This window comes from Papilio machaon, chromosome 21 (assembly GCF_912999745.1).
Source record: "Papilio machaon chromosome 21, ilPapMach1.1, whole genome shotgun sequence".
NCBI classification, from domain to species: domain Eukaryota; kingdom Metazoa; phylum Arthropoda; class Insecta; order Lepidoptera; family Papilionidae; genus Papilio; species Papilio machaon.
The window spans coordinates 5,788,588-5,804,733 of record NC_060006.1 but is presented as its reverse complement, the minus strand read 5'-3'; the positions used below and the strand labels follow the sequence as shown (position 1 = coordinate 5,804,733).

The window sequence follows — 16,146 nt, the reverse complement described above, 5'->3', positions numbered from 1 at the left end:
TTTTTAAGTTTTTTTTAATTCCTCGCGGACGAAGTCGCGGGCGACAGCTAGTAATATATAAATATATTCATACTAACTGTCGCCAGTGACTACGTCTGCGATTAATTAAAAAGAGCCTAATAATTAGACTTTGTGTTCTTCCAGACTATGTTCTACATCTATGCCAAATTTCATCAAGATCTGTTCAGGCGTTCTGAAGATATCTTCAAACAAACATCCATCCATCTAAACTTTCGCATTTATAATATTAATAACTAGCTTTTACCCGTGACTCCGTCCGCGCGGAATAAAAATAGAAAACGGGGTAAAAATTATCCTATGTCCTATTCCTGGTTCTAAGCTACCTGCCCATCAATTTTCAGTCAAATCGATTCAGCCGTTCTTGAGTTATAAATAGTGTAACTAACACAACTTTCTTTTATATATATAGATTACTGAACATAGTAATATTGGTTCTGTTTCCATGTATTACATATTTCAGGAGGAAGGCAAAGACAGGTTCACATCTATAGCGGCGGAGACATGGCAGGCGGCCATATTCAAGGTGGGGGATGATGTGAGGCAAGACATGCTCGCGCTGCAGGTCATCTCCCTCTTCAAGAACATCTTCCAGCAAGTAGGACTGGACCTCTATCTCTTCCCCTACAAAGTTGTCGCCACCGCGCCAGGGGTGAGTTTCTAATAATAATGTATGTAAATTAGGCAAAAAAAAATTTGCCTGTCTGTCTGTCTGTCTGTCTGCAAGACCTCGTATGTTCCGAATCTCCGGAACGGTTGGACCGATTTTGACGGGTCTTTGACGGGAAGGTAGCTAATGCATGCGGGGATATTTTAGGTATTTTTTTATGTCTGCGCTGACAAAGTCGCGGGCGATCGCTAGTAATATTTTCCGATTTATGTAACTTACATTTTATGTATTGATAATTGTCTGTATGTCCGTATGTCAGTGCGGTGTGATCGAGTGCGTACCGAATGCGAAGTCGCGCGACCAGCTCGGCCGGCAGACTGACATCGGCATGTACGAGTACTTCATCAAGAAGTACGGCGACGAGACCACCAGGGAGTTCCAGGTATACTTTGTTATACACGTGTATACTTAAATAATACACGTGTATAATTTGGTATACACGTGTATACTTTGATAATACACGTGTATACTTTGATAATACACGTGTATACTTTGATAATACACGTGTATACTTTGATAATACACGTGTATAATTTGGTATACACGTGTATGCTTTGATAATACACGTGTATACTTAAATAATACACGTGTATAATTTGGTATACACGTGTATACTTTGATAATACACGTGTATACTTTGGTACACACGTGTATAATTTGGTAAACACGTGTATAAATTGGTGTACACGTGTATACTTTGATAATGTACGTGTATACTTTGATAATACACGTGTATACTTTGGTACACACGTGTATAATTGGTAAACACGTGTATAAATTGGTGTACACGTGTATACTTTGATAATGTACGTGTATACTTTGATAATACACGTGTATACTTTGGTACACACGTGTATAATTTGGTAAACACGTGTATAAATTGGTGTACACGTGTATACTTTGATAATGTACGTGTATACTTTGATAATACCCGGGTATACTTTGAAAATACACGTGTATACTTTGATAATACACGTGTATACTTTGTAATACACGTGTATACTTTGTCATACACGTGTATACTTTTATCTTTTTAGACTGTCTTGTCTTTTTCTACTCCTATGTTGGTCTAACAGGCCGAATAAGTTTGTCACACTATAATTGTAAAATTATAAAAAATTTTGGTACCCAACATTTATTTTGACACGTCGGAAACAAAGTTTTATAATATCATGGTCAGGATATACTTAAAGTTGGTATAAACGTGAGTTAACACTAACAATAACAGTCATAACTTACATTCAGTCCACAAGAACAGGTATAACAATGTTTTTGCACATGTTTCTGTAGTGGAAACTCATTTAGTTGTCCTTTCGCAGGCGGCTCGGAGATGCTTCGTGACGTCAATGGCGGCGTACAGCGTGATCGGGTTCCTGTTGCAGATCAAGGATCGGCACAACGGCAACATCATGCTGGATACTGACGGACACATCATACACATAGGTATTATCCGTGTTAGATCCCCACTGAGGGGGTTTTAGTGAATAAAACCCCACATAACCCTGTTCCCTCCCCCCAACCTTTGTTAACATTCCCTCCCTTTCGATACCAAAAAACAGTTATTAGCGATTAAATCCCGGAGCTCTTAAAACTTTTCACAGCCCAGTTCCCCCCCCCCCCCAGTAGCAGGATGATCTTTTTGCCAAAAAAGGTTGTTATGTTAATATTTTTGACAGCTCAAGGTCTACTGCAGTCTCCCAGCATCCCTTTTACAACTAAAATGTTCTGAGCAGCGACTTGTGCGATGTTCCGAGCGCGATATGTTTGAAAACCGTAATATTGCCCGAACAAAAATGTGGCATCTCTGTACGATAACTTAATCTAAATTTTTTCATTTTAAACTCAAGAGAATGTCTCAAAATCTAATTAATACTTGTATCTTGCAAAAATGTGCATTCGTGGGTTTTCATTGCATATAAAACCATGTATCCCAGTGGAAACCCACCTTAATCTATGTTTGTAGACTTTGGGTTCATGTTTGAGTCATCTCCGGGCGGCAATCTCGGCTTCGAGCCGGACATCAAGCTGACTGATGAGATGGTGATGGTGATGGGCGGGAAGATGGAGGCCCCGCCCTTCCGCTGGTTCTGTGAGCTGTGTGTGCAAGCTTTCCTCGCTGTCAGGTTAGATTCAACCTTATTTTAAGGTGGTTAGGTTTATTATTCTTTGTTAAGTTGATATTACTACTACTAGTGCTTTCTTTTCGAGTTTAGCAGGAAGATTAGATTAATAAATCATAATAGTTAGACCTCTAGATCTTTTGTTTTTTTTTTTGTAAATTGATTTACTTTTAAAAATTAAACTGTAACAAAATACTAAATATCATTTAAATTGTCCTATCAAAAGTATTAATTAGATATTGAAATAACTAAGTTTTGAAAAAAAAAATTTTTTTTTTCCAGACCGTACCAAGAAGCGATAATATCTATGGTTTCTCTGATGCTTGACACTGGTCTACCCTGTTTCCGAGGTCAGACAATCCGTCTCCTTCGTTCTCGCTTCGCGCCCAATTCAACAGAGAAGGAGGCTGCGGCCTACATGCTCTCTGTCATACGAAACTCCTTCCTTAACTTTAGAACCAGAACATACGATATGATACAATATTACCAGAACCAGATACCTTACTAAAATTAACTCTATTGCAACGATAATAGAGTCTACAATCGAATAAAGCTATTAAATTTATAGAATAAATGACATATGACTTTAAAAACGACCATAATAAAATGAACTTTAAAAATATGTACAATAGAGTCGAAAATCTTCAAACAATGACTGTTAGTAAGTGTAATAGGAGTGTGGACTTCGGGGAAAAATACTAATGGAATAAAATGTAACACTTAAAAATCAGTTAAATCTTTCTCTAAATCATACAAACAAACATACAAAGACAAAATATAAACCTACGGTGAGTAGGATGAAAAAATAATATATAAAACTGCCAATTTCATGGGTGCGGAGTTTACTTGTTTAGCTTTTTTTGGTGACTGCCTTATTAGCTTACTTATATTATATCTTTTTTTCTCTCGTTATGTTTATAGTTTTTTTTAATATATCAGAAAAGTGTTTATTAAAACAACTTCTAATTTAATTTTATTTTGAGGTTATATGTCAAATTTGCGCGGTAAAATGTACATAATCTTAATTGTGCTATTAATTTTTAATTTTATTGATATAACATCGAAGTAATATGCCTTATTGATTATGTAATATGTTAAAACGTATTTGGATTATTTCATGTTATATTCAAATATCCTAGAAATAGTTTTTTTTTTTTGTTCAAAAAAAAAAACCAATCTACTCAAATTATAAAAATATAACATCTTTTTATCGAAATATTTTTTACTTTGCCGACTCAGAGTTTCTTTTCTATTATATTATTTTGTCTTTCTTTATTAATTCAAGAATTATTTTTATAAATTCAACTATATTTCAATTTAAATATTGTCTTAAAAACATTTTTCTTACCGACTTATTTTCTTTCAATTTGACTTTTGCCGTTTCACTTGCCAATCATGATTAATTCAAAACAAACCTTTTGCTCACTATGAATGTCACATGAACGACTGTGCTGAATAGACTTCTGTCTAACTTCATTTAAAAAATCAAAAAAATTTTACGTACTATCAGGGAATCTGGCGGTATTCCACCATAAAAGCAACAGTCGTTTAAACTTTACGTAAACATTGAAACGACGATGCGGAAACAATAACCAATAAAACGTCAACGTGAAATACCAATGGGAGATTTTAAATGGGTCTGTAAGAAAAATTTCGGCCAATGATATAGGACTAATTTTTACTATTTTAGTGTCATTTGCGTAACTCATAGCTTTTTAATTGGTTAATTTATAAAAAGGGGCGGAGTTTGTCTTGTTGTAAATAACAAGGCTATTTTTCTGTAAGTGGAACACCGCGAAGGTCTCTGACTGTACAAACATACACTGTTACTTAATAAAGCATTGTTTTACCGTGGGTTTCTGAGATCAACATTTCTGTTTAAAAATATTGCTATCTCTGGTTTGTCATAGATAATGACATGGATGACAAATCATTGACGATATGTTTTATACAGAGACTGGTCTCAGAAACCCACGGTTAGTGTTAAGTTCGTTATAAGAAGGCATGGTTCTTGTTAGTATTTTTATTTAATTTGAATTAAATATTTTCTCACGCGGAGGATTTTGGAAATTTTGTTTAGTTAATTAATTAAGAAACGGCTTAACTCACGTTTGATCGTCCGGTGACGGCGAGACGGATTAAACACTCGCCCTGAAGATGGACCCCCGATGGGTCCGAAACTAGTCGGTGCCGTCACCGGACGATCAAACGTGAGTTAAGCCGTTTCTTAATTAATTAATTATGATATCTCACGAAAGTTTAAACAATTTAATTAATGTTTAGTATTTATTTTGCCTATTTTAATACTTAATGGTGGTTTGATATTCATGAATATGGTTGAAGTTATTTAAAATATTTATCCAAGCTTGTAGGGAAGTTGTGTAGTAAATAGAGTTGTTACTTGATGTTTGTAGTAATCAGTGTTTTCGGCAATCGATGTTTCGAAAATAAATCGATTTTGAAAAATCGATATCAGTGAGTAATATTGTATCATATCAAAATGTAGTCAATCAAATATAATTAAGTATTTAAACAAATTAAGTTTCCTACTTTATTAATTTAAATTTTGATTTTCCTTGTACATGTTTAATTTTATTAAACAGTTTGGTTCTCTTATTTTTAATCTGTTTTTTTTTTCAAAGTAACAGAATGACGTTTATCAATCTGTGTAATTCTTGTTACTACACTAGTTTTTTTTTCTTTGTACGAAATTAATTTTAAATTTATGAAAATATTTTATTTAATGTAAATATTCTGTATGAACAAATATATTTAAATTATTATGTTTTATTTGATTATTTAAATAAATATATTATTATTATATTTGGCATTACGTTTTTGTATTTTTAAATTTACTTAAAGTATTTTGACATTCCTATTATTTCATGTTGTATTAAAGTATATTAAACATATTTAGTTTTATTTTACACCCGTATAACTGAGGATTACTGTTGCTGTAAAGCACTTGAAATTCATATTGTTGTCTCTTTTGTTCGAAAGGGAGATAAGATGTTTTTTTGTGAAAACTCTTTAGGCTACAAAACAGAATTAAAGTTAATTAAAAACTACTTCTAAAGATACTGGAACTTACCATAAAAAACTTAGACAGTGTTTTAAATACAACACTTCAACATATGTCAATTCCTTTATACAGTGACTAGCGCCCGGCGCGGTTTTTGACAAATCATGGTTAACGAGTATTAGGCGTAGGCTTGTAAAATACGATCTTTACCAGTATATAATGAAGTATTTATACTGAAGGTATTTATGGTGAAACATATAAAGACGTTTACGTTAACAATATCAATCAACAGCGGTCAAAGGGTTAAAACACGTGTGTAACTAAAAAGTGTCGTAACAGTATTTTTGGGGTACAGACTATGTTAAGAGGAAATAAAGTAGATGTAATAATTATTTAATGATTTTTTTTATTAAACATAACAAATTAACAATTATCATTGCTTACAATAAACGATAAATAGAACTCGAGCTTTTTAATATTTCTCTTAACTTTATTTACATCTAACTTTGGTAAGTAATCCATGTTTTCGGGGAATTTTTTAGAAAACGTTCCTTCAGATTTTGATACATTTTCTTTTGTGGAAGTTTTTAATTGTGATTTTGCTTGATTGAATATATCTATGAGATGGGAGAGAGCTGCTTTACAATAGTATGCATTGTTATCTGCACTCGGTCCTTTTAATATTAAAAATGTGTCATGTTTCATAACCTCTAGACTAACTTCATCAGTCTCTATTAGTTCACTCTGAAAAGATAAATAATCAAGTTGAATAGTTATTATTTTTGAATGAAGTAATCTCTAAAACACACATAGAAAGTTAGGGGTGATTAGGTCTTAGTCAACAACACGGGCAAATTGTAGAAAGGTTGACGACACATCTTTGAATTTCTCCATAAATATGTGCAAGTTGCAAATTTAACTTTAGCATAAAAAAACTAATAAATCGACGCCCCTACCAAAAAACCCCGTAATAGGAAAAATCAAATTTTTCAGGAGAAGCAAAAAACCGTATTTCTTTAATAACTTCATCAATAATTATAATACAAGAATCTTTTAGATACCAAAACATAGCTAATTTTTATAGCTATATTGTATTTAATTTTCATTCATATATTCCGGGCGTATTCTGTGCTATGAAGGAATAATTATAATACCGGAAATAAAAAAAAATCTGTTTCAATAATGACTTTTTCTCCATAATTAACATTAAGAAAAATATAAAGAAAATTCAAAACGTGTAATAGGAACTTTAGATGCCGAATTCGACAGCAAAGCAAGAACCCCGTAAGAGTGCATTACAGGATTATTCGATGGGCGCGCCGAAATGTAAAATCCCAAAAAATAAATGATATATGGCAGAGATTGAACTAGGAACTGCAAATAACAAGTCCAGTACTCTTGAGCTACTGGCACTCTTGATATTTTTTTTAGTACATAAAATTTTTACCTGTAGACATTTCTGTGTGACTGACTCTACAGCAGTATCCAACTCATCAAAGTTAGTGTTCGATGAGAGATTTTGACAAACATCCAGTATGTGTGTGACAGCTTCTATAGTATCAATCTCTCCGTTGAAGTACCTCATTATAAATGCATATGATGCTAGTACATTTGTGATGTTAAATGAAATGGCTGGTGATGGTTTTACATTCTAGAATACAAATAATTCATATTTAATAAACATAATTAATTTATTCATTGTTTATTTTGTTAGTTATAGTCATAGTGTTGTTTTTATTATATGAAGAACTAGCTTTTACCCGCGACTCCGTCCGCGCGGAATAAAAAAAAAAAAAAAGAAAAAGAAAACGGGGTAAAAATGATCCTATGTCCTATTCCTGGTTCTAAGCTACCTGTCCACCAATTTTCAGTCAAATCGATTCAGCCGTTCTTTAGTTATAAATGGTGTAACTAACACAACTTTCTTTTATATATATAGATGTTATTTCAAAATCTGAAACACTTGTTGATTTAAGACTTTATCATTGATAATATATGGGTTTGTAGCAGGTTTTATAATTTTCAGTGACTGTAAATTTTAAATATACTAATATAGCAAAAAAAAAAACAGCACCCATAAAACTTTCATTTCTGAAATAAGAGAACTGCAAAGCTATTTATTTTAAAGTACTATTCTACAATATATTACAAGGAAATACATACAGTTAATGTGTTGAATTTAGGCACAGATTTGAGACATGGACACTTCTTTAAATGCTCATCTACTTCTGAGCTTGAAACTTCTTCTACAAGTTTTGCTTCTTTATTGTACATCCACCACGGCTTCCATTGTGGTAAAACGGAACCCACATCTCCTCTTACCACTGCCTCAAATTCATTTTTTTCATCTTCTGTGAGCGCATTCCATAATGCATCTGCATTATTAAGGTCTAAATCTTTAATACGTTCGTGCAAATCGATTTCTATATCATCGTCGGAATCAATACTTTCTTCAGTCTCACTTTCTTCTTCATCTACGTCTTTATTTTGAACTTTTTTGAGAATATCGATCATTTTACGCTTCGCTTCGTCTCCCGCATGATATGAAGAGAGCTCTTCGTTAACACAATCTCTATAAAAACTCTCCGAGCAATCTAAATGTTTCTCGGACTTGTAACAATCGAGCGAGCAATAAAATATCTCACATCGCGGGCAGCAATATTTACTTCTGTTTGTTGTACATCTGGAAATGTATTTTGTGTAGTAAATTATATATTCAACTTAAAGAATAATAGGATAGTTAATTTAAAAAATTGGATTACTTACATTCCGCATAACCTCTCGTCTTTATTACCCAAAGACTCCTCCATAATTATTAACTACTCTTATTAAAACACTATAGTTGCTGTAAAAAATTGACATAAATTATATTACGTTAAATATTTATAATTAACAAAAAGCTAACAAAACAATAATTTGAACCGAATGAAAATAAAGTGAAGTTATTTATTATGTTTGATTGTCATCTAGAGATGTGCGAAGTCTACGACAATACTGCATTAGGGTAAATTGATGAAAATCGAACTCTCACGTATAATTGTGGTATGTTTAATTGTGTGGCTTCTTCATAAAAAAAGATTATTGTCGAAAATAGAAACGTTTCCTTACTTTAAGTTTTTGTAAGCTTAAGTACTTATTAAAGCTTTTTATAATTATTTATTCGACTCACAATTCCATTAATCGGAAATCCAGCAATCAGACTCATTGGTAAAAGCTTCACTACATCCTATTTGACATTTGACGTTGACATATATTTGTTTACCCGGTGACCTGTGATTGTAAAATCATTAAAATCATAATAAAATTAAGTAATTAATTGAAATTAAATAAAAAAAATTCTTTAATAATGACAATATGAGTTGAATTTTATCACTTTCAAGTATTTATTTTTTTTACGATTGGTTATAATGACTGAGCCGGAGATTGTTGAAGATTTTTTCGGTGTTTACTTATTATATTGTATTAATCCTAAATATAAAGGTAAGACATATATAGGGTACACAAGAGATCCAAATAGAAGAATTAAGCAACATAATAGAGGTACATGGGCGGGAGGTGCTTATCGGACTAGTAATAAAGGACCTTGGTTAGTAACTTTTCCCGCGCTTTTTCTGTATCTGTCTATCTTCTTTTCTTTACTACGAATTTTATTAAAAAAAAAAAAACAGATTGCTGTATTTTTAGCTAAATAAGGTATTTTTACAGATTATAATTATTTTCCATTTCTATTTACTATTTTATAAGTCAGCAAAAAGTACCATTTATATGAACCATATTTTTTCTGTATTTAAACTATCTAAGCTAAATTGACTTGATATAAGGATGTGCTCATTGTTTTAATGGACATTTGATGATAGTTTTTATATGTGAAGACTCATTGTATTCTCCGATATTATTCTAAATGTTCTTAAAATCTAGCTAATGGTAAAATCTATTTTTTAAGACTTTCTTACTGTATTGCTTGTGACTTTGTATGTTGGAGGAAGTTTGAAAGTAGAGCCGGGGATGGAGAAATTGAGAAGCAAAAGGTTATCTAGGCATAGAGATATTGATCACTTAAACATTAAAGTTAAATTATATTGAATGTGGTTGACTATAAAGGTAGAGGAAGACCAAAGAATGTTTGGATTATGTGATATTAAGTTATAAGAAGTTTGTGGATTCAGATATTTCTGTTAGACATTGGAATAGTACTATGACAATAGTGAAAAATGTAGGTTGAATATGATCATAATGTTACAGTAAGAATTAAAAAATTAGTACTAATGTATTAATGTATTTTTTTTTTACTTATTCTCTATTTCAAATCATAGATTACAATCTAGCAAACTTAACACAATGGTTGATGCCTGCTTATTTATATTTTCTTCCAAAATGTTGTATTTTTGTGAAAATTTTATCTTGATACTTATTAATGTTATTCCTGTGAACAGTAAACTTATCAAATAGCGCCACTTTTGAGTATAAAAATTAGGTCTTAACCAAATTTTGGGTCGTCTGTCGTTTTCGCGATTACACTGACTGCATTATATATTTTTAATTTGTGTGCAAGACGAAAAAATGTTATCTGAGTTTGGTTTTAAATATTTGATATGTTTTCCAGGAAGATGGTAATGATCGTGCACGGTTTTCCAAACAATATTTCAGCGTTACGAGTTAGTAAATTATTTGTATTCAGCTTCATTTTCTAAGATTTTTCAGCCTCATTCACTAAATTCTATCACAGTGGTCTTTTTTACCCAGTTCTGTATTTTTTTTAAATATGTTATAAGGTGGCAAATGAGCAAGTAGCCACTGATTCGCCGAAATAGCGAAGCGACCACTCCTCATAGACATCCGCAATTGCAGACGTGTTGCCTACCTTTAATCGACCGAAAGAAAATATTTCCCCTTTCTATGCGTCCCGTCCCCCGTTAAATCCACTGCCCTTTCCCATCCTTTCCTTAGAAGAAAAGGGTGGCGCAGTGGATTAAAATTAGGCCTCCGGTACCACACTCATCAGAAGAAACGCGGAATTGCTTCCACTTGACGCGATTCTTCTTAAAAAAATTGTAGTCTCGGTGCCAAAAAGATTTATATTGAAAGTAATCCAATAAGTATTTTTTTTTCAAATTAAAAAAAAAAAACAACTAAAAGGGTGTTCTTAGAGTCACTTATCTTACTATTTGCTTCAAATGTACGAGATAACATAACATTTTAGTTTGAGTGGGCTTGGCAGAATCCTAATAAAACAACAAGACTGCAGTATTTAAATTTAAGAAAAATACCACGAAAAGAATCAGAATATAAGTTTAAGATTCGTGTTCTATCAGAAATGCTTCGTGTGGGTCCGTGGCATCGATTGCCGCTGGTAGTGAGGTGGCTAGAGCAAGATTATTACGAAGAATTTCCAGTACGTATGAAGATATTTTACATATAAAATTAATTAATCAAAACAAAACGAAACAAACAAGAAACAGGAATTATGTCTGTAGAATGAATGGCAATGTTTTTTATATAGTTAGTCTGGCCGTAGCAAGTACTCTTAATGTTCGAAGAGATTTTTCAAAATACTGTTAATGCCATCAAAAGTTCTTTGTATCGAAAGATATACAGAGCATTTAATATATAGACTACTAGCTGTCGTCCGCGACTCTGTCCTCGCGAAATTAAAAAGAACATAATAAGTATCCTATGTGTTCTTCCAGACTATGATCTACCTCTATGCCTAGTTTCATAAAGATTTATTGCGCCGTTATGAAGATACCTTCAAACATACATCCATCTATCCATATATTAAAATATCCGTAACGATGAATTAGTCATTCTGTTTTAATTTCAGACCGATAAAAAACCACCGTCGCATATGATATTAACAAATGGTCCAGTTCGAGCTAAGCTATTAAAAAAATCAGTCGAAAATGTAGCAACACCAAATATAAAATGTTCGCTTTGTTCTCTTAATTTAAATTCAAACCAACTGACATGTTTGAATACAAACTGCGAACTGGTAACACACATAACTTGTTTGGCGGATATTTTTTTGTCGCCTGGTGAATTTATTCCAATCGAGGGCGACTGTCCCTTTTGCGGTATTAAATTGAAATGGGGAGATTTGATAAGGAAATTGAAAGGTTGTTCACATTGCACTGACTTACCAGATGCAATGGATGATGAACGGGAAGAAAATAGTGATGATGATGTTATATGCACTCAAGACAGAGAATTCGTGAATACTGAATCTTGGCTACTTGATGATGAAGATTTATGATGAAATATATATTTTTTACTAACATGTTTTTTTATTTCTTGTGTAGACATAGCTATGCAGAATGTTCTCACTCAGGTAACATCTGGCACGAATAGCAAGTGATATATAAATATTTAACAGAAAGATAATTCATTCAATGATAAATTATTCGCTTTCCTATGTATAATTGATAAAAAGAAAGATCGACAAAATCGCCTTACTAGTGTTAAGAAAATGTAAATTAAAGAACAATTTTAAACAAAGATTCAGGTAAATGAAACTGCGTTTACAAAATATAAATTATATTTACACTAAAAATCATGCACCTTTATATAAAAATAAATAAGAATTGGTGTAACAGGTACATTACAAGAGTAAATTAAAAAAAGACATAATAAACAGTATTTTAGTATACAAATTAAATTAACCTTACAGAATATATTCATAATTTAATTAACTTTATTTAAATGCAATATTATTTGGTATGGGTTAAAATTATTTTAAAAAGTTAGACAACGTTGGAACACTCACGGATTTGATACACAACCATGTAAATATCGAAGGACCAAATATCAAACGATCAGTTCCAATTGATCACTTTTTAGTAATCATCGAATATGCTTTCTTCATCATCGTCATCGCCAAAAAGATCATCCTCATCATCAGCTCCCGGCGGGACGAACGCACCATCGAGTATTTCGCTCACAGGTTCATCGAAACCCAACACTTTTGCAAAACCATAAACTAACCTCATCACAACCAATCTTGTGAAGTCAACCGGCGTGGTTTCCTTCCTTTGCAGCACCATCTGTTTCTCCGTCGGATAATCCATTTTCTTCTTCTTCATTTCACACAACGAAACCAACAAGCAAAGAGTTATAAATAAAACGCACTTAGCCGCCATTTCTGTTTTATTTTCCCGCCTATTTGTACGTCAAAAGCGTTCGTGATGAGTTCACTGCATTCTTTGTTGTTGAAAGTATTTCGAGGCGAGCTAACGGAGTTTTTCGCGTGCGGCTGATGCTTTCGAGTGTAGACGATCGTGTGGCACCTCGGCTGGCAGTGTGTCGTGCCAATAAGTATGGATAACGGTCATACGACACTGTTTATTACAATTATACAGTGAAAATGTGCAAGACGTTTACGGGAGCGAAGGAATCACGAAGCGATTAACTTTCACTAGTAATATAAATATGGAGAGATATGTTATTTATTGATTGGAATTTAAGACTAATTTGACTGGAAGTTACATACTTTTGTTAGTTGGTAGCTCTGCTAAATTTAAAAAAAAATAGTGCTTTGAATTAAATTTGGAATGGAAAACTAAATATTTAACACTGATCGACTAAGGTTTGAGTAACAAAAAACGTTTTATTGTACCATCAGCGTTAATTCACATTTATGTCGATGCAAAATTTAAAATACTTGGGAAAAGTAAAACAGAAACACTTTTAACACTGGCTGGTTATTTAAGTACAGATTTTTGTTCAGATTTTTTTTAATTGTACGCTGCGTCCTAAATAAATTTATAATGTTACTGGCTGTTTATAAAGTTTATAAAAACATAATTGAAGACACACAGGTTATCACTTGCATTGAAACGACTAATTATAATCAATAAATGACACCTTTAAATGGTATGTCTTTTATATTCAATGCTTATCGATTCTGAACTGAACGGGCGCTCCGGTGAAAGTGTGGACCAGTAACCTGGTTCTGCTGATCACTTGTAGCTTTTTAAATATGCTTACGGTGAATCTCCATTGTCACATTTGTATTACGACATTATTGCCATCCCTTTCATTATCTTATATATATAAAAGAAAGTTGTGTTAGTTACACTATTTATAACTCAAGATCGGTCGAACTGATTTAGCTGAAAATTTATGGGGAGGTAGCTTAGAACTAGGAGACGGACATAGGAACTTTTTTATCTTGTGAGCATTTTTTTTATTCCGCGCGGACGAAGTCGCTGGTAAAAGCTAGTTTTTAAATAAAACAGTGATAGCAATAGTATACGTGTGACACTATTTTAAATTCACGGTTAAACTACTACTATACTATACACAAACATATGAAATTAATCAATGACGTTAATACAGTGTACAAAACAATTTATATAATGTTACAATGTAAAGAAAATAAGACACCTAGCTTTGTTGCTCATAGTAAAAACTAATACGCCTTAGTTTTTATATTGAGCAATCTTTTGTTTGTGTGTAAGTTTAGTATATATTTTATTTTATTTATTATTGACCAAGAAAGTAAAGAGTTTGAATGTGGATAGCTACAGAACTAAAGGAACGCCGAAGAATGAGAGAGGATATATGCGTAAGAGGGGAGTGAACTGATGTGACGGCTGATACGAGATATACGGAAGAGCAGACACTCCGTAAGGAGGAGGGTAGGTTGACAGAATTGAATTACACTTGAATTGAATTACATTCTGAGTACGGCAGTTCAATCTGAGTCGGACCTTTGTCTCCGATTGCCATGGACGTATCTGTTTACTTTACTTTAAACGTGATATTAAGTACCAATATATTTTGTATTTTATTAGACTGTTTTAAATCTATGTTATATAATGATTGAGTTGTTATAAAATCATAACGAAAAAATCTTTAATTAAACGTCTTATAAACTTGTTTCACCACAATAACATATTCATAATTCTTAAATAAGTTGCCTCGTTAATTCTAAAATGGTTGCCAATAAGCTTAAATTATGTTTCTTTTAAATGATAAGTATTTTTTTATGAGATTTTAATCGTAATAATGCTTGGATGAGTACAGAGTATTTAATGTATTTAAAACTTGCTCTGTGGTTGAGTCAGGGTTATGGTTCGTGATGAGTGAACGCGAAGGATTTCCGCGGTGAATAAAAAAAATGCGGATGTCTCTAACGTGAATCGTGTCTATGTTATATACAAAGATTCTATAGTTCATCCTTAGTAACTGCATTGGTTATTAAATAGCAACAATATGACTTACGCTCGTAATCCAGTGCGGTAGGCAGAGTTAAATAAGAAGGGCGATATTGCAATGGTTAAGAATGCTGCTAGATGTATGAAGAGACAAGAGAGATGTGTCAGGACCGCTAAGTAGAAATCCGTAATCTCTGCCTACTAAAAAGTAACAAAAAAAAAACTTGAGAGGTGTCAAGGGACACCCGGATGGAACAAAGTTCCTTTCAATTAATTAGTGAAGGAACCAATGTTTATTCTATGCATAAAAAACTTAAGTCTTCACAAGAAGTATAGAAGTATTTTATTTCTATGAATTTTCGTTATGTATTGTCACGTCGTTGCCATGGTGATATAGCAAAAAGTGTCGTGACAACTTTTCGTAAGAATTTTTTCCGTCTAGCCCCCTTTCACAACGCGCGATAAGGAACTTCGTTCGAAAAATGGTTACAAGTTTGCCCACCTTTATAGATGTACAAGATGTTCAAAAGATTGCCTCTAATTGTACACTACCAATGAACGTGAATATATTATGTGTGTCTATGACTAAGGCAAGATGATTGACCTTTTCAGGGTACACGTCTACTAGTTATGGACAACTGGTACAAGTGGTATTTACAAGGCGATGCGACCTAAAGTTCAAGAAAAAAATATAGTACTTACCTAATGCTTAAGTCCAGTAATTGTAGTTTCTCTGATAAATATGTATTCCTGGCAGAATTTTGTTACCTTTGTTTTATGTTTAAAATACAATGATAGATGGATATGTTTTGTATGTTTATTTTATTTGGTAGTGAAAACTTAATACTAGACGTCTATAAATTACCATAAAAATCTAATAATGCAGTTTTTTTTTATCGGTCAATATCAACATCATTTCGAAATGGAAACCGTTCGGTTCGTTTTGAATTTCGAAGGCCGTTAAAAAGTTATTTTTTTGAATATAGAAGACGATAAAATCCAATTATGCAATGCGCAAGGTTGTTTCGCAATGCAGATCTAAATGTCTTTAAACAAGGTTTTTGTTCATTTATCGATTTTTATAAATAACTAGACATATTAAGAAAACTCATTGCGCACTTAAAATTTTAGTTTGTTTCATTTTAACGCGAATTTCTTTGACTT

General features: G+C 32.5%; 4 protein-coding genes across 4 annotated transcripts in view; 2 read left to right on the top strand and 2 right to left on the bottom strand.

Annotated features, from left to right (window-relative positions):
• Window positions 1-3,693, top strand: part of LOC106714602 (phosphatidylinositol 4-kinase alpha) — a 29,177-nt gene extending 25,484 nt beyond the window's left edge. Inside the window, exons 34-38 of the mRNA XM_045683399.1 lie at window positions 482-670; window positions 948-1,070; window positions 2,008-2,131; window positions 2,652-2,811; window positions 3,091-3,693. Of these exons, the coding sequence (XP_045539355.1) occupies window positions 482-670; window positions 948-1,070; window positions 2,008-2,131; window positions 2,652-2,811; window positions 3,091-3,316 (822 nt within the window). The 3' untranslated portion in view covers window positions 3,317-3,693. The remainder of the gene's footprint in view (window positions 1-481; window positions 671-947; window positions 1,071-2,007; window positions 2,132-2,651; window positions 2,812-3,090) is intronic.
• A 2,560-nt stretch (window positions 3,694-6,253) lies between these two features.
• LOC106714500 (zinc finger HIT domain-containing protein 2) lies at window positions 6,254-8,742 on the bottom strand. Its single transcript, XM_045683366.1, has 4 exons — window positions 8,597-8,742; window positions 7,994-8,513; window positions 7,278-7,481; window positions 6,254-6,574 (listed from the first exon to the last, which is right to left on the bottom strand). The coding sequence occupies exons 1-4, from the start codon at window positions 8,638-8,640 to the stop codon at window positions 6,254-6,256; spliced, it is 1,089 nt and encodes a 362-aa protein (XP_045539322.1). The 5' UTR covers window positions 8,641-8,742.
• A 452-nt stretch (window positions 8,743-9,194) lies between these two features.
• Window positions 9,195-12,106, top strand: LOC106714578 (structure-specific endonuclease subunit SLX1 homolog). Its single transcript, XM_014507651.2, has 4 exons — window positions 9,195-9,416; window positions 10,434-10,485; window positions 11,031-11,222; window positions 11,652-12,106. The coding sequence occupies exons 1-4, from the start codon at window positions 9,238-9,240 to the stop codon at window positions 12,078-12,080; spliced, it is 852 nt and encodes a 283-aa protein (XP_014363137.2). The 5' UTR covers window positions 9,195-9,237; the 3' UTR covers window positions 12,081-12,106.
• A 432-nt stretch (window positions 12,107-12,538) lies between these two features.
• Window positions 12,539-13,216, bottom strand: LOC106714593. The gene has a single exon (XM_014507669.2). It carries the CDS (start codon window positions 12,961-12,963, stop codon window positions 12,661-12,663), a length of 303 nt encoding a protein of 100 aa, XP_014363155.2. The 5' UTR covers window positions 12,964-13,216; the 3' UTR covers window positions 12,539-12,660.
• Window positions 13,217-16,146: the final 2,930 nt, after the last annotated feature.